General features: G+C 51.5%; 3 protein-coding genes across 3 annotated transcripts in view; 2 read left to right on the forward strand and 1 right to left on the reverse strand.

Annotated features, from left to right (window-relative positions):
* The window catches only part of FHIP1B (FHF complex subunit HOOK interacting protein 1B), a 620,510-nt gene that overhangs the window by 320,941 nt on the left and 285,099 nt on the right, over positions 1-14,470 (reverse strand). The window lies entirely within an intron of this gene.
* Positions 1-14,470, forward strand: part of CCKBR (cholecystokinin B receptor) — a 540,140-nt gene that overhangs the window by 227,758 nt on the left and 297,912 nt on the right.
* The window catches only part of DNHD1 (dynein heavy chain domain 1), a 60,524-nt gene that overhangs the window by 16,374 nt on the left and 29,680 nt on the right, over positions 1-14,470 (forward strand). The window contains 10 exon segments of the mRNA XM_042460240.1: positions 4,000-4,125; positions 4,875-5,151; positions 5,271-5,398; positions 5,660-5,858; positions 6,102-6,193; positions 6,368-6,584; positions 7,179-7,304; positions 7,471-7,568; positions 7,749-10,785; positions 11,070-11,220. Of these exon segments, the coding sequence (XP_042316174.1) occupies positions 4,000-4,125; positions 4,875-5,151; positions 5,271-5,398; positions 5,660-5,858; positions 6,102-6,193; positions 6,368-6,584; positions 7,179-7,304; positions 7,471-7,568; positions 7,749-10,785; positions 11,070-11,220 (4,451 nt within the window).

Below are 14,470 nucleotides of genomic sequence, written 5' to 3' on the forward strand. Positions count from 1 at the left end.
TCCTGGATCTCTTCACTGGTGTAAATGTCCCTGACATATAGTGCTATTCCTCCTCCTTTCCTGTTTGGCCTGTTTCTCTTGAAAAGGTTATACCCCCCTATTTCCACATTCCAATCATGAGACTCATCCCACCAGGTTTCAATGATGCCTATTATATCATATTTGTTTTGTTCAAAGACAAGGATGATAAGAGGTATGGAGAACAAAAACTAAGAGGAAAGGTTAGGACAGAGGGGAGACATGATGGTCCTCTTTAAATACCTCAAAGGTTGTCCCAGAAAAGAGGGGCAGGCTTGTTGCCCCAGAGGATAGGGCCAGGGCTAATGGTTTCAAGTTACAGGAGGGTAGATTTTGATTGAACATTAGAAGGAATGGCTTGACAGTGAGAAGAGTTGGGCAATGGAATCAATTCCCTAGAGAGATGGCAGGGTCTCCTTCTCTGAATGTCTCCAGAAAGAGGCAAGATGGCTCTAGTTGGAGACCCCACAGTGAGCAGGAGGTTAGGTGGGATAGCCTCTGGGAGTACCTTCCAACTCTAAGATTCTATGTAGCCTTGATTTCATCGTGGTTCCTCTCCCTCCTTCATCCCCATTTTTCCTTTTGCAGCACTGAGAAAAGGTGGCCCAGCCTCTCTGTCCCATTCCTGTTCTGTCTGTTCCTTCTCTGTCTGCTTCTGCATGTAGGCGGAAGCCGTTTTCTTCTCTTGGGTCTCCGGCTGGGTCTCCTTTGTCCCTCCCTTGTCTCTGTCCCTTCTCTCTTTTTCTGTTATCAAGCTACATTGGCTGATCCTCCACATGCTCCCAGATCCTACATGAGGTCCTTGTCCTTCTTAGTGCCTGGATTCCTCCATGGCCTTGCCCTGTCATGATCCACTGGGAGGGGAAAGAAGCCACATGTGTAATTCCAGAGGCCAAGAAGCGAAGGAATCATTCAGTAGCCAGGAAGACCAAGAGGGGCAGAGGGACATGCAAAGGAATAGTCAGGGTCCAGATCCAAGGGTCTCAAAGAAAGGCCACATGTCTGAGCTGGCTTGGGCTTCTTTCCCAGCAAGTGAGTGAGAGATGTTGCTTCCAGAGGCGAGGAGTAGTTTCTGTTTGCCTTATCTAGGCTGGCTGATTGTTAACACTGAATGACCGGTGGAGGCAGCATCACCTGAAGGGCAGATGGGCCAAGTTCCTTTCCAAACACTCCTGTACTGTTGCTTTCCCATGGGGTTGGGGGGGTGGTGGTGGTGGTGGCGGCCTCACTTGGTTTGACTACCCTTTTATTCCTCTGGACACCTCCCTGTCCATGATCTGGCTTGGGTCCAGCTTTCTTATAGGATCGCCTTCTCCCATATAATCTGCCCCACACACTTAGGTCCTCTAGCAAAAACTTACTGCAGCCAGTGAGAACTAAGATGGCTGCAGTTACTCAAAGGACCTTCTCTTCTGCTGCCCCCAAATTACATATGGAACAGCCTGCTAGAGGAGATATGACCAGTCTTGAATGCTTTAAAAAAGGTGATCAAGACATATCTCTTCTTGCAGGCCTTCCCATATTAACATCCTAGTAATTTTTCTACTAATTCCATCAAACATCCATTACTGTCTGGATCTGCCTCTGCCTTGTTTTAACAATTGTTTAATATTTAATTGTATTTTATTGTGGATGGGTAGGTTTATTATCATCATCCCCATCCTCCTCCTCCTCAGGCTCAACCAGTGCCCTTTGCCCTCCTTGCCTTGCTCACCCTAAGACCATATAAAATTTGATAAAATTACCAGCTTGATAGATGAAGCGAATGCCGTAGATATATTATATCTTGATTTCAGTAAGACCTTTGACAAGTTTCCCCATGACATTCTTGCAAACAAGTTTGTAAAATGTGAGCTAGACAAGGCAACTGTTACATGGATTTGTAATTGGTTGACTGGCCGAACCCAAAGAGTGCTCAATAATGTCTCCTTTTCATCCTGGAGAGAAGTGACCAGTGGGGTGTCCAGTGGGGCTCTGTCCTGGGGCCAGTGCTATTCAACATCTTTATCAATGACTTGGATGACAAAATTGGGGGCATACTCATCAAATTTGCAGATGACACCAAATCAGGAGGAATAGCTAATGCTCCAGAGGACAGGATCAAAATTCAAGATGACCTGAATAGACTAGAAAGCCGGGCCAAAACTAACAAAATGAAATTCAACATGGAAAAATGTAAGGTACTACACTTAGGGCGGAAAATAAAATGCACATATATAGGATGGGGGACACCTGGCTGAATGAAACTACGTGTGAAAGGGATCTAGGAGTCCAAGTAGACCACAAGTTGAACATGAGTCAACAGTGCGATGCGGCAGCTAACAAGGCCAATGCGATTTTAGGCTGCATCAGTAGAAGTACAGTGCTTCCTCGGGTTACGAAATTAATTCGTTCCGCGGCCGCTTTCGTAACCCGAAAAGCCTTCGTAAGCCGAAATGCCATAGGCGCTAATGGGGAAAAGCCGCGATTCCGTGTGAAATAGCACCGAAAAGCACCAAATTTTTTTTCATAACCCGAAAAAACATTCGTAACCCGGAACAATTATTTCCTATGGGATTTTTTCGTATCCCGGAAATTTCGTAACCTGGGTATTTCGTATCCCGAGGTACCACTGTATAGTGTCTAGATCAAGGGAAGTAATAGTGCCACTCTATTCTGCTTTGGTCAGGCCCCACCTGGAATAATGCTGTGTCCAGTTCTGGGCAAAACAATTCAAAAAGGATGTTGAGAAACTGGAGCGTGTCCAAAGGAGGGCGACTAAAATGGTGATGAGTCTGGAAGCCATGCCCTATGAGGAATGCCTTAGGTTGCTGGGGATGTTTAGCCTGGAGAAAAGAAGGTTAAGAGGTGATATGATAGCCCTGTTTAAATACTTGAAGGGGTGTCATATTGAGGAGGGAGCAAGCTTGTTTTCTGCTGCTCCAGAGAATAGGACACAGAGCAATGGATGCAAACTGCAGGAAAAGAGATTCCAGCTCAACATTAGGAGGGACTTCCTGACAGTAAGGGCTGTTCGACAGTGGAATACATTGCCTCAATGGAGGTTTTGGTGGAGTCTCCTTCCATGGCGGTCCTGCAATTAAAGAGAGGCTGGATGGCCATCTGTCAGGGATGCTTTGGCTGAGAGTCCCTGCATGGCAGGGGGATGGACTGGATAGCCCCTGTGGTCTCTTCCAACTCTATGATTCTGTGACCAGGAACTGCCTGCTGGAGAGTGCTGCTTCTCCTGACTCCCTGTGAGGCATGCTCAAAGCCCACCTTATATGCTGCTTGAGTTTATTTAATCTTTCTTTAGAGTTGTCCAGGCTGGAGGCCATCACTGCATCCCTAGGTGATGAAGCACTTTCTGTTGTTTGTCCTGAATCCCGCACCCATTGACAAGCTGAAGAAGTTTCCAGAAGAAAGGGAGGCTGTGATGTTCCTAGTCCTCATGGCTAGAGAAGGATGTCCAACCACAGGAACAGCTGTGCCATTTTCTTTCCACCCCATCCTGAAACAGGACAGCAGCATTCTGTTGATAGTTTAGTTATCATTTTAACTTCATATGATCTCAGTTTTTAAAAATTGTATTTCTTCTAATTTTTGTAAGTCACCTTGAGTCCTAGACTGGGGAAGAACCAAGATATAAATATAACAATAATGAATTATTGTTTCCCACATTGTATTTTTTGTGGGGAAGCTGTCCCTCTTTTTGCAGGAGGATAGGGGCTTCTTGGGGCCCATTGCCATACAATGTCTATACTAGGTAGACCAGTATTGTTATCCCTGACACATTGGACTACATGTAGAAGAGTGGCTTGCTTGAGGGTGCTTTGAGGATTGCAGGCCAGGTGCTTTGTCACTGGTGGGGACCCCTCCTCCTATATGTGTTTTGGCTCTCCAGCACTGTAAGCCCACTGTTTGTGCCATTGCTGGGCTGCTCCTCAGGCACGGCGCTCTCTGCGGGTGCAGAATAAATTCCTGGTGTCTGTTCTTCCGCAGCTGGAGCAGTACGAGGGGCAGATGAAGGAGTTGCAGGAATACATTGACTACGTGCGGGCCCTGAACGAGGTCATACAGCAGTGCTTCCGTCCTCTCAGCCCCAGTGAAGAGAGCCTGGAAAACACAGTGAGTGGCCACCCTCTCTTGGGCTGGGGAAGGGTCTCAAGGAAGGACTTTGAGTGGAGATTCACCTCTGGCCATTTTGATGTGTGGCATGCAGGGGTGGGTGGGTATGAAAGCTTGCCCTGCCAGTCATGAGGAATGAGTAATAAATAAATAATAAAACTATTTATATTCCACCTCTGTCAGTGACAATTGAGGCAGCTTGAGAGTCGCAACCAGGTGAGTTAGAGTTTAACCAGACCTTGGAGGCAGTGGGGTTTTGAGCAGGGGCTGGCAAGGACTACCGCAAAGGCTGATGTGGGGGGGGGGGGGGGGCTGACACTGCTTCAGACTCTTCTGGGGCAGGACGACAGGGGCCTTCTTTCTCTATTTTAAAGACCCAGAGCAGCACAGAAACAACTGCAGGCCTCTCCTGGCTCTCCAACCTTCTAGCCTCACACCTTGTGGGATGGGGTGGAATGAAAGCCCTGCATGCTGTGGATTAAGAATCAATACTGTTGCTATAGTTTTTTGTCGGTTTTTCAGGCTATGTGGCCAGAGAAGATGCCAGCCACAGATGCTGGCGAAACATCAGAAAGAAACTCTGCTAGAACATGGCCTCATAGCCCGAAAAACCCACAAAAAACTATGGATGCCAGCCATGAAAGCCATTGACTTTACAATACTGTTGCTCCTCCATGGGCTGGGTTCTTAGAGACTAGTCCCCCAGATTTGTGGCATGCCCCTGACCTCCTGGTCCTTCCTTGCCATAGCTCCTGGACACCTGGGATGCCTTTGTGTACCAGCAGCGGGAGGTCTCCGACTTCATTGTCTCTCGGCGCCTCAGCATCATTGCGGAGCTGAGCAGTTCACTCCAGAAGGCCATCCGTGAACTGCAGGATGTTCTCTCCATGGTCACAGTAGGCCGTTTCCTGGACCCTGCCCAAAACCCTCGGGCTATAGAAGAGGAGCTCCATGCCCTCCTGCAGAACTTTCAGGCTTTGGTGTTGCGGGTGGCTGACCTCTGCCGGTCTCAGCGTATTCTGACAGGTGGGAGAGTCAGAGTGGGAGGGGGCACCTGGCTCCAGCAGAGCCCCCCCAGCAAAGGAGCCACTGCCTGCCTTGGGGCGGCAGGGTGTGAGCCCTGTGGTCCGTTGGTGTGTCTGCAGGAGACTGTATGGATGTGTCTTTCATCACGGGGAAGCAGGGAGTCATTGAGATCCGGGCACGGATTTGGCAGCTTTACCGCATCATCTCTGAACAGATCATGGAGTGGAAGTGTCTGGCTTTTGCCAAGGTAACGGAATGGCAACATCTAGCCCAGAGCCTGCCTCTTGTTCCTTGCCCCATTGGCTTCTCCCTGGGACTACTACTGGACCCCAGGATTCTTGGTGTGTGGTGCTGTCCCAATGCTTTTCTCTACTTTTCACCTTCTGCCTGATTCCACCAGTGCCTCTGACCTGGCAGCACCAGCCCTAGGGAGCCCGTCCCAAGCTTACCCTATCTCTTGGTGGTCTTGCCTCGACATCTCTCTCCCTCACCCTCCTTTTGCACACAGTTCAGCACTGCTCTAGCCATGGAGAAGACAGAGGAGTGGCAGAAGGAGGTGATCAGCCTTGAACACTGCCTGTCCGACAACCACCCTGTCCTGCAGGCTTGCTTGCGGACCATTGGCAACTTCCAGAAGTACCTTCCTTTGCTTCTGAAGCTTGGCAGCCCATTTCTCAAGCTCAACTGCTGGAAAGAAATCTTTGCAGGTGAGGCCTTGTCACCTCTCCTCTGATGAGGGAGGGATGTCTTTCTGGACTGGGCCCACTCCTGCCCTGGAGTGTTGTGGGGAGGTATATGTGGCTCTCTCACTTGCTCCCCTCCCTCTGAGAGTGCCCAGCCACACACTGTAAGCTGTGGTGGTGCTGGTGGTGGTCAATCCCCAGGAAAACACCAGCCTGGCTGGAGGAGCAGAGGTGGCCATCTGCTTTCTTTGGTCTGCTCTCTTCCAGTGATGGGCATCAAGTGCCCCCTGAACATGCAATTCACACTGGGCCAACTCCTCTCATACCCACTGCTGGAGCACAGCGATTCCATCTTTCGGGTGAGTTGCTTCACACAGTGGGCTAGGGAAAACCTTACAGTACCAAGAAGGTGAGGCATCCTGTGGTAGCAGCTAGTGCTGGTGGAAATTGGGTCTCCCACTTCTGGCCACAGAACTCCTACCCCTGAGCCCATGGCCTTCCCCCATAGGGCATTAATCTTGTTTGTCCCCCAGGTCTATGCCTGTGAGAAGAGCCGCCACTTTGCCAGGGATAATCTTCACCGCCTTCAGAGGACCTGGACTGAGAAGCAGTTCCGCTTGGTGAATTTCATCCTCAATGTGCCATACCACGAGCCTCAGCCAGAGCGCTTCCGTCGTCCAGTGAGTGGCCGCCACCGCCCAGCCAAGCTAGAATATATTTCCAAGGACAGTGGCACTTACGTCTTGTCAGGTGAGGCAGCTAGGGTGACTGAGGAGGGGTGGCGCCCCTCACTTCAGGCAGAGGGGCTCCTGCTTCTGCAACAGCCCCTCAGCTCCTGGGACCACATTATTGGGTCCAGGGCCACATTGCTGTGGGCCAGGCATTCCTAGTGAATGTTCAGAAGTGCCTCAGTCTTGCACCTGGGATTCGTGGTTTGGGACTGAGGGTGCAGCAACAGAAACCTCGTCCCTTCTGCCCTTTGCCTCCGTCTATGAGGCAAGGACTGCTTTGCGAATCATTGGCTGGCAGTCAGCTCCCAGTGCTTCCTTCTTCCTAAACGCTCAGCAAGCCTTCTGGATGAGGAAGCCATAACAGCTGTTCAAAGTATATGTGTGTGCACATGCATGTGTCCTGCCACAGAAGGTCATTCCCAGGCTGGTGACTCTCACAGACTTGGTGTCACACGGGAGTTGCTGGGGGAGGGTGCGTTCTCTCTGCTTCACCAGCCTCCTCTCGATGAAGAAAACAAGAAGTGGGGAAAGAAACCAAGCTGTGGAGGCAAATGCCAGCTCCTCCTCCGCTTTGCCCAGCTCTCACTGCATCGCCTCTCTCCTCTGGCCACAGACACATCTGAGCTGAAAGCCACTGTGCAGAACAGCATCTTGACTCTCCAGAACATCATCTTGTCTCCCTTCACATCTGACCTTTTGGAGCAAGCTGAGAGCTGGGCAACCACATTGCGTGCCTTTGGTAAGGAGAAGGTGTGGGCAGAATGTGACAGGTCTGCTACATGGCTGTAGTGGGGCAGGAGCAGTCCTCACTTTGGCCCTCTTGAGAGGGAGGAAGGACTAGGGACTTGCACCCATGGAGGAGTCAGCCTGCCCCTTTCCTTTCCTTTGTTTCCATGGCTCTACAGATTCCCTCCTGGATGCCTGGGTCAATTTCCAGCAGAAATGGGTCTTCCTGAATATTGTTCTCTATGAGATGGACATTAGCCTACCCAGTGCTGAGCTGGTGAGTCAGCCTACCCCTTTGCTTGCACAATAAGCCCACAGAGTCCTTGCCTGTGTGCAGCAGCAGACACTTGCCCATTCCTGTTGCCTGAAAGGAGTCCCTTTTGTCCTGGTTGGGGCTCTCTAAATTGCTCACCTCTCCACCCTTGCAGCACTGTCTTTCCCTCTCTCCTCTCTTCAGGATACCAGGTTCCAACGGGTAGATGCCTTCTTCCGAGAATTCATGCAGGTGACATGCAATGACCCCCTGGTGCTGTCCAGTGTGAAGCTAGCACCAGGCAGGTGCCGCGACAGCCGCTTCGTGGGAAGCAGCCTACAAGCTGCATTCACGGAGGGCTCTGGAGACCTCCTGGTCATAATCCGGGCCCTGGACTATGTCTTGGAGGCAACACGGATGGGATTCCCCCGGCTTTTCTTCCTCAGCAATGAGGAACTGGTTGCCCTGGTGGCCACAGCATCAGAACCTGCAGAGGCCTCAGCTTGGTCCCAACGCTGTTTCCCTGGCGTGCGCCAGCTGCAGCTCAACATGCCCTCTGCCACCCAGAATCGCACCACGTTCTCTGCAGAGCTCCCAGTGGTCCAGGTGATGGGCCTGGTTGGGGAGCATGGTGAGACACTGAAGCTGTGCAGCATGGTCTCCCTAAGCCGGAAGGCCACACAGTGGCTCTCTGCCCTGGAGCAGCGCATGAAGGAGTCCCTTTTCTACCAGATGCAGGAGTGCATGGTCCAGCGCCTGGTCCTGCATCCACAACTGGACGTAGCCTTTGAGCGGCACCCAGGCTCCACAGAACTGCCCCTGCATTTGGTTGCAGAGTCTTGGGGGACACTGGGCAGCGCCTTCCCCACCCAGTGTGTGCTGCTTGCAGAGGAGGCCTTGTGGCGGGTGGCGGTGGAGGAAGCCTTGCAGAAACCTGACTGCTGGTCGGGGCTGCAGCTGAAGTTGTGCCTGAAGATGGAGGCCCTGGCCCACTACATCCGCAATTACCGCAGCATCCATGACTGGAATCCCAGGGAGGACCAGCTGGGGGTGCTGCTGGGCAGCCTGATCATTCTGACCGTCCACCAGCGGGATGTCCTTTCCCAGCTCTTGGAATGCAAGGCCAGCTCCCCACAGGCCTTCCAGTGGGCTGGGCAGCTAAAGTACCGCATAGTCCTGAATCCTGAGAGAGCCCGGTCAGCAAGGCTCCCTCCCAGAAGTCCCTGGGTGGGCAACCCGCCCGGTTGCTGGGGTGAAGTCCTTGAAAGCTGTCTCCCATATGACTATGAGTTCTTGGGCCCTGGTCTCCGCCTCCTGGGGAGCTCTTGCTTGGACAGGACCCTGCTGGGGCTGCTCCTGGCCCTGGATGAGTTCCGTTGTGGAGGCCTGCTGGGCCACCCTGACGTGGGCAAGTCCCACACAGTGCAGGGCCTGGCCCAGGCGCTAGGCCGCCAGCTGGTGGTGGTGAGCTGCACCATCCGCATGTCCATCAGTTGCCTTGCTCGCCACCTCTGTGGGGCAGTGCATGCGGGGGCAGTACTGGTGCTGGACTCAGCCGAACAGCTGGAGACAGCAGTGCTGTCCGCCTTCAGCCAGCGTCTGGTTGACCTGCAGAGGATGTGCCTGAGCCTGCAGGCTAGCAAGAAGACTGCCCCGGGCACCTCCTCCACTGGTACCTCCCCAGCTAGCCAGGACTCAGAGAGCTCTGGAAGCTCTGATGAGCAGCCCATTGTGGCTATGCCAGAGCTGGGCATGGATGAGGCCGAGCCCTACCAGCCACGGGTCCTGGGCAACATCCTCTTTGGGGGGCGGCTGCTGCGGGTGCGGGAGACCTATGGCTGCGTGGTCACCCTAGAGCACCTCCCAGAGCCCCTGCGCCTGGCTGTGCGCCCCCTGGCCCTGCTGCCCCCTAACCTCACCAGGCTTGCAGAGGTCACCCTGCTAGCAGCTGGCTTCCGAGAGGCAACACGGTTGGCAGAGAAACTCTGTACCTTTTTACGCCTGGAGGGGGAACTGGGGCCCGATCCGCCCCGCAGCCGCCCAACGCTACTGCGGGAAGTGATCTCGAGGGCTGTAAACATCTTATTCACCCCTACACCAGGGCGAACCCTTACACTGGACCGGTCCAAGCACTCAGCTCGGACTACCTTTTTCTTGGGTTTGGATGAGGAGCCGGCTGTGGTCAAGGCCCTGTGCCTCTCTCCCTTGCTGAATGGCCCAGAATGCCCTCGGCTGCAGAATGTGCGAGAGCTCTTGCATGAGATCTTCCCCAGTACTTCCACGCAGGCTTTGGAACCCCCGATGCCCGCCCGGCTCCAGAGCGCCCTGGTGGCCCAGCTGCATGAAGACAAGATACACCCTGACCCACAACTCCTGAGATTTGCTGGTCTGCTCTCCCAGGCCCTGCAGGGTACCACAAGTGTGGTCCTCCTAGGGCCCTCAGGCGGGGGCAAAACCACTGCCTGGCGCACCCTGGCCAAGGCACAAAGCAGGCTGGCAGCTAGTGATGCCACACATGGGGTGTCACCAGGATCTGGCACACAACCAGGGGGCGGCACACACCTGGACACGCTATTCCGGCCTATCAGCACAGTCTGCCTGTGGCCCAACGGCCTGAGTGTGGTGGAGCTCATGGGCAGCCTGGAAGGCAGCATGTGGCAAGATGGAGTCCTGTCTCGGCTCCTGCAAAGGGCAGCCAATTCAGCCTTGGTCAGCGAGACAGATGTGGGTGGCACCCAGCAGTGGCTGGTGCTGGATGGAGCAGCCTGTGCCGACTGGTTGGAACCCATCTCCTCTCTCTTCAGCACCAGGCCCTCCCTCACCTTGCCCAATGGACAGCGGCTGCAGATCCATGAGAATGTCAAATTCCTCTTTGAGATGCAGGATGCTTCTGGGATGCCTCCCTCTGTCTGCACCCATTGTACCCTGCTGCACTGTGTGGGTGCCAACCTCTGGCAATCACTGCTGTCATCAGCTCTTCTCCCTGTGTACCGCAAGTACAGCCTGACTCAGGAGAGTTTGACTATGCTGCAGGACCTGGCAGAGGAGCTCTTCCCACCCACCTTGGCCTTTCTGCAGGAGCACTGCTGTTCCGTTCTTTTGCCCCACAGCCACCCACAGAACCCAGTGGTAGAAGGAGCTCAGGAAACCATGACCTTTGTCCGGATACTCCATGCACTGCTTGAGCGGTACATGCGACGAGACAAGATCAAGCTGCTTGCTGCTGTCCAGGAGCCCACAGGTGAGTTGTCCTTTCCAGGAGGCGGGTTCTGGGTGGCAGGCAGGTGCTGATGAGAGTGTTTGGTGGGAGCAGGAAAGACCCCTATGAACAAATCGCCCCATCTGCAAGGGTTAGCTCCCCAAATCCAAAGGACCTTTGGACTGGAGGGCTGAGGTGGTACTTTTTCTGCCTGATCTCTAACCCAGCCCCTTATGGGCTGGACCCTGTTACAAAGGGACCTTGTCTCCCCTCCCTATGGGAGTGCGGGTTCATGCCTTTTCCTTCACCTAGCCTTTTCTCTGCAGAAGCCAAGACAAGCCCATATCTCATTCACTCTGGCTCCACCTCTGGTTACCGCAGCTTGGATGACAGCGTCCCTGCCCATCACCACCTGCTTATCCAGAGCATCTTTGTCTTTGCCTACATCTGGGGCTTTGGAGGCCACCTCCATCCCAGGTATTGGCTCCAGTGGGGCAGGGCATTGGACCAGGTCTCTTGGGCTTTCTGCCCTCTATTCAAAGTATACCTGAGGGAGAAGCTAGAAAGAAGGTAGTCACTGATGTGGCAGCTGAGAAGTATCCTTTAGAAACAAGGATGGGTGAGTGGGCTGGTCCTGGGGAATTATTATTATTATTATTATTATTATTATTATTATTATTAACCTTTATTTATGAAGTGCTGTAAATTTACACAGCGCTGTACATGAAATCTTTTTAGTTAGACGGTTCCCTGCCCTCAGGCTTACAATCTAAAAAGACATGACACAGAAGGAGAAGGGAGTGGTGACGGGAAAGGGTAAGAGGTCCAGCAGTTCCTCTCAACCTCCGAGGCCTGGACCAAGGCAGATGGATTGGAGGGAGGGCTTGGCTTCAAAATGGAAGGTTAATCATTATCCAGGGAAAATACATACTCACAAGTAGGATAATACATATACAGAACATAGCAATACAGGAAATGGATCGATAAACAGCCAACAACAGAAGATCAGATAGTAAGCGACAATTATGCGATGCCTGGGAAGGCTTCTCTGAATAGGATGGTTTTCAACTCCATTTTGAAGCTGGTTAAAGAAGTGATGGCTCTTGCTTGTGGAGGAAGAAGGTACCAGGAGTGAGGGGCAGCAAGTGAAAAGGGGCGAATCCGGGATGGGGCAGAGGAAATCCTGGGCTGAGACAGGAACCCTTGACTACCAGAACGGAGGGCCCTGGTGGGAAGGTGAGGAGAAAGAAGGTCTTGAATTGAAGCTGGGTCCCCCTTTGTGTCTACCACAGCTGCATAGTACTCCACTGATGGACTTTGTGGATCCCCTTTTGCAGGGGATTTGTGTGGACACATGGGGAGGACCAGGGTTCAGCCCCATTAAGCCTCTTGCAACAAAACCAAGAAGGAACTTTGTGGCACTTTCATAGCTAACTAGTTTTATTTAGCATCCTCCTTTCATGGCCTGCAGCCCATTTCATACTACTGACCACTGTGAACAAAATCACCTGGTGATCCTTTTTGCATTTCCCCCCATGCCCACATGTGCATCTCTGTGGGTTTCTCCTAACTGAACCCACCCCTGGTTCCCAAGAAATGATTGTGATTTCTAGGGAGGGTAAGTACAGCTGGGTCTCACCAGGTCTGTCATGCTGACAAATGTCCTCCAGCAGTTTCAAAAAGATGTTCAAAAGCAGTGAGGGCAAATATGAACTCTGCACGGCCCATACATCCGTTTGGGATTCAGTGCCACCAGGATACAGGTGACTTCAGCTCTCCATCTCCTTTCCCTCAAATTCAAAGCCAGCTGCAGGCTTTCAGAAACAGACTATTTTTAAGGAAAGGGTTTTACAGTGGGCCCTTGGTATCCACTGGGGTTTGATTCCAGGACCACCAATGGATACCAAAATCCATGGATGCTCAAGTCTCATTAAATATAAACAGGACACAGTATTCCAGATGAGGCCTCAGAATAGAGTGGTTTCTAGAGACACCTCCCATTTTTCTTCCTCATTGGAACTGTTTGAAATTGTGCCTTTAGTATCTCCCTTTTAAGAAACTCCCATCCATCTTGAACTCCCTTCTCTTTTAGTATTCCTGACCATAACAAACTCCAGGAGAACATGGTCACTTCCACCTAAGGATCCCACCACTTGCACTTCATTAACCAAGTCATCCTTGTTGGTTAGGATCAGGTCTAAAATAGCTGATCCCCTTGTTGCCTCTTCCACCTTTTGGACCATGAAATTGTCTTCCAGGCAAGTGAGGAATTTACTAGACCTTGAGGATCTGGCTGAGTTTGACTTCCAACAAATATCAGGGTAGTTGAAGTCACCCATCACTACTACATCTCTCTTTTCTGACTGTGTAGTCATCTGTTCTAGAAAGACATCATCCAATTCCTCCATCTGACTTGGGGGTCTGTAGTAGACTCCCACCAGAACATCCTTGTTGTTTCCCTCCCCTTTGATTCTTATCCAGATGATGATGATGATGATGATGATGATGATGATGATGATGATGATGATAATAATAATTTTATTTATATACCGCCCTTCTTAGAATCAGGGCGGTGTACAACAAAAGGCGTACAACAATATAATAATACAAACATAATTTAAAAATAGTACAGTACAATAAAAACAATAAAATTCGTGCTAGCTTGACAATGCTGACAGACAGATGCTCTCCACCTGGCTTCCATGATTGATGTCCTGGATCTCTTCACTGGTGTAAATATCTCTGACATATAGTGCTATTCCTCCTCCTTTCTTGTTTGGCCTATTTCTCTTTAAAAGGTTATACCCCTCTATTTCCACATTCCAGTCATGAGACTCATCCCACCAGGTTTCAGTGATGCCTATTATATCATATTTGCTTTGTTGTGCTAAGAGTTCAAGTTCATCTTGCTTATTTCCCATGCTCTGTGCATTAGTGTAGAGACATCGAAGACCATGGGTCCCCTTTACTTGCTGCCTGTGCAAGTTTTTTTGCCTCCCACTGTTGGGTCCTTGCACTTTTTTTCTTGTTTCCTCTATGTCAGTTTGACTATTTTCTCCATCCCTTTCGCCTTCCTTAATATTGTCTCCCTTCCCCTCGGAACTCAGTTTAAAGCTCTCCTGATCAAGTTCTTGAGACTGTTGGCAAAAACATTTCTTCCAACTGGCGTGAGATGCAACCCGTCTGTTGCAAGAAGTCCCTCCTCATGGAACCGCAGCCCATGATCGAAGAATCCAAATCCTTCTCGGCAGCACCATCTGCGAAGCCAGTTGTTCACATCCGCTATTTTCCTCTCCCTTCCTGGACCATGCCCTTCAACTGGCAGAAGAGACGAGATGACAACCTGTACATCCATTCCTTTCAGCTTCCTACCAAGCACCTCATAATCCTTTTTGATGTCCTAAAGGCTGTGTCTTCCAGTATCCTTGGTTCCCACATGGACCAAAAGGAAGGGCTATTGGTCAGTAGGCTTGACCAGTCTTGTCAGCCTCTCTGTCACATCACGGATCTTTGCCCCTGGAAGACAACACACCTCTCGAGACTCTTGTCAGGCCTACAAATCACTGCTTCTGTACCTCTGAGCAAGGAGTTCCCCACTACGACCACACGCCTCCTCCGAGGCTCAGCAGCGACTGTTCCCTCGGGTGGGACTCTCAGGCTCCCCTGCTCTGTCCCTGAAGTCTGTCCATGCTGCTCTTCTTCATCCTCCTTGATAAGGGAAAGAGCT

This window comes from Sceloporus undulatus, chromosome 3 (assembly GCF_019175285.1).
Source record: "Sceloporus undulatus isolate JIND9_A2432 ecotype Alabama chromosome 3, SceUnd_v1.1, whole genome shotgun sequence".
Lineage (NCBI taxonomy): Eukaryota > Metazoa > Chordata > Lepidosauria > Squamata > Phrynosomatidae > Sceloporus > Sceloporus undulatus.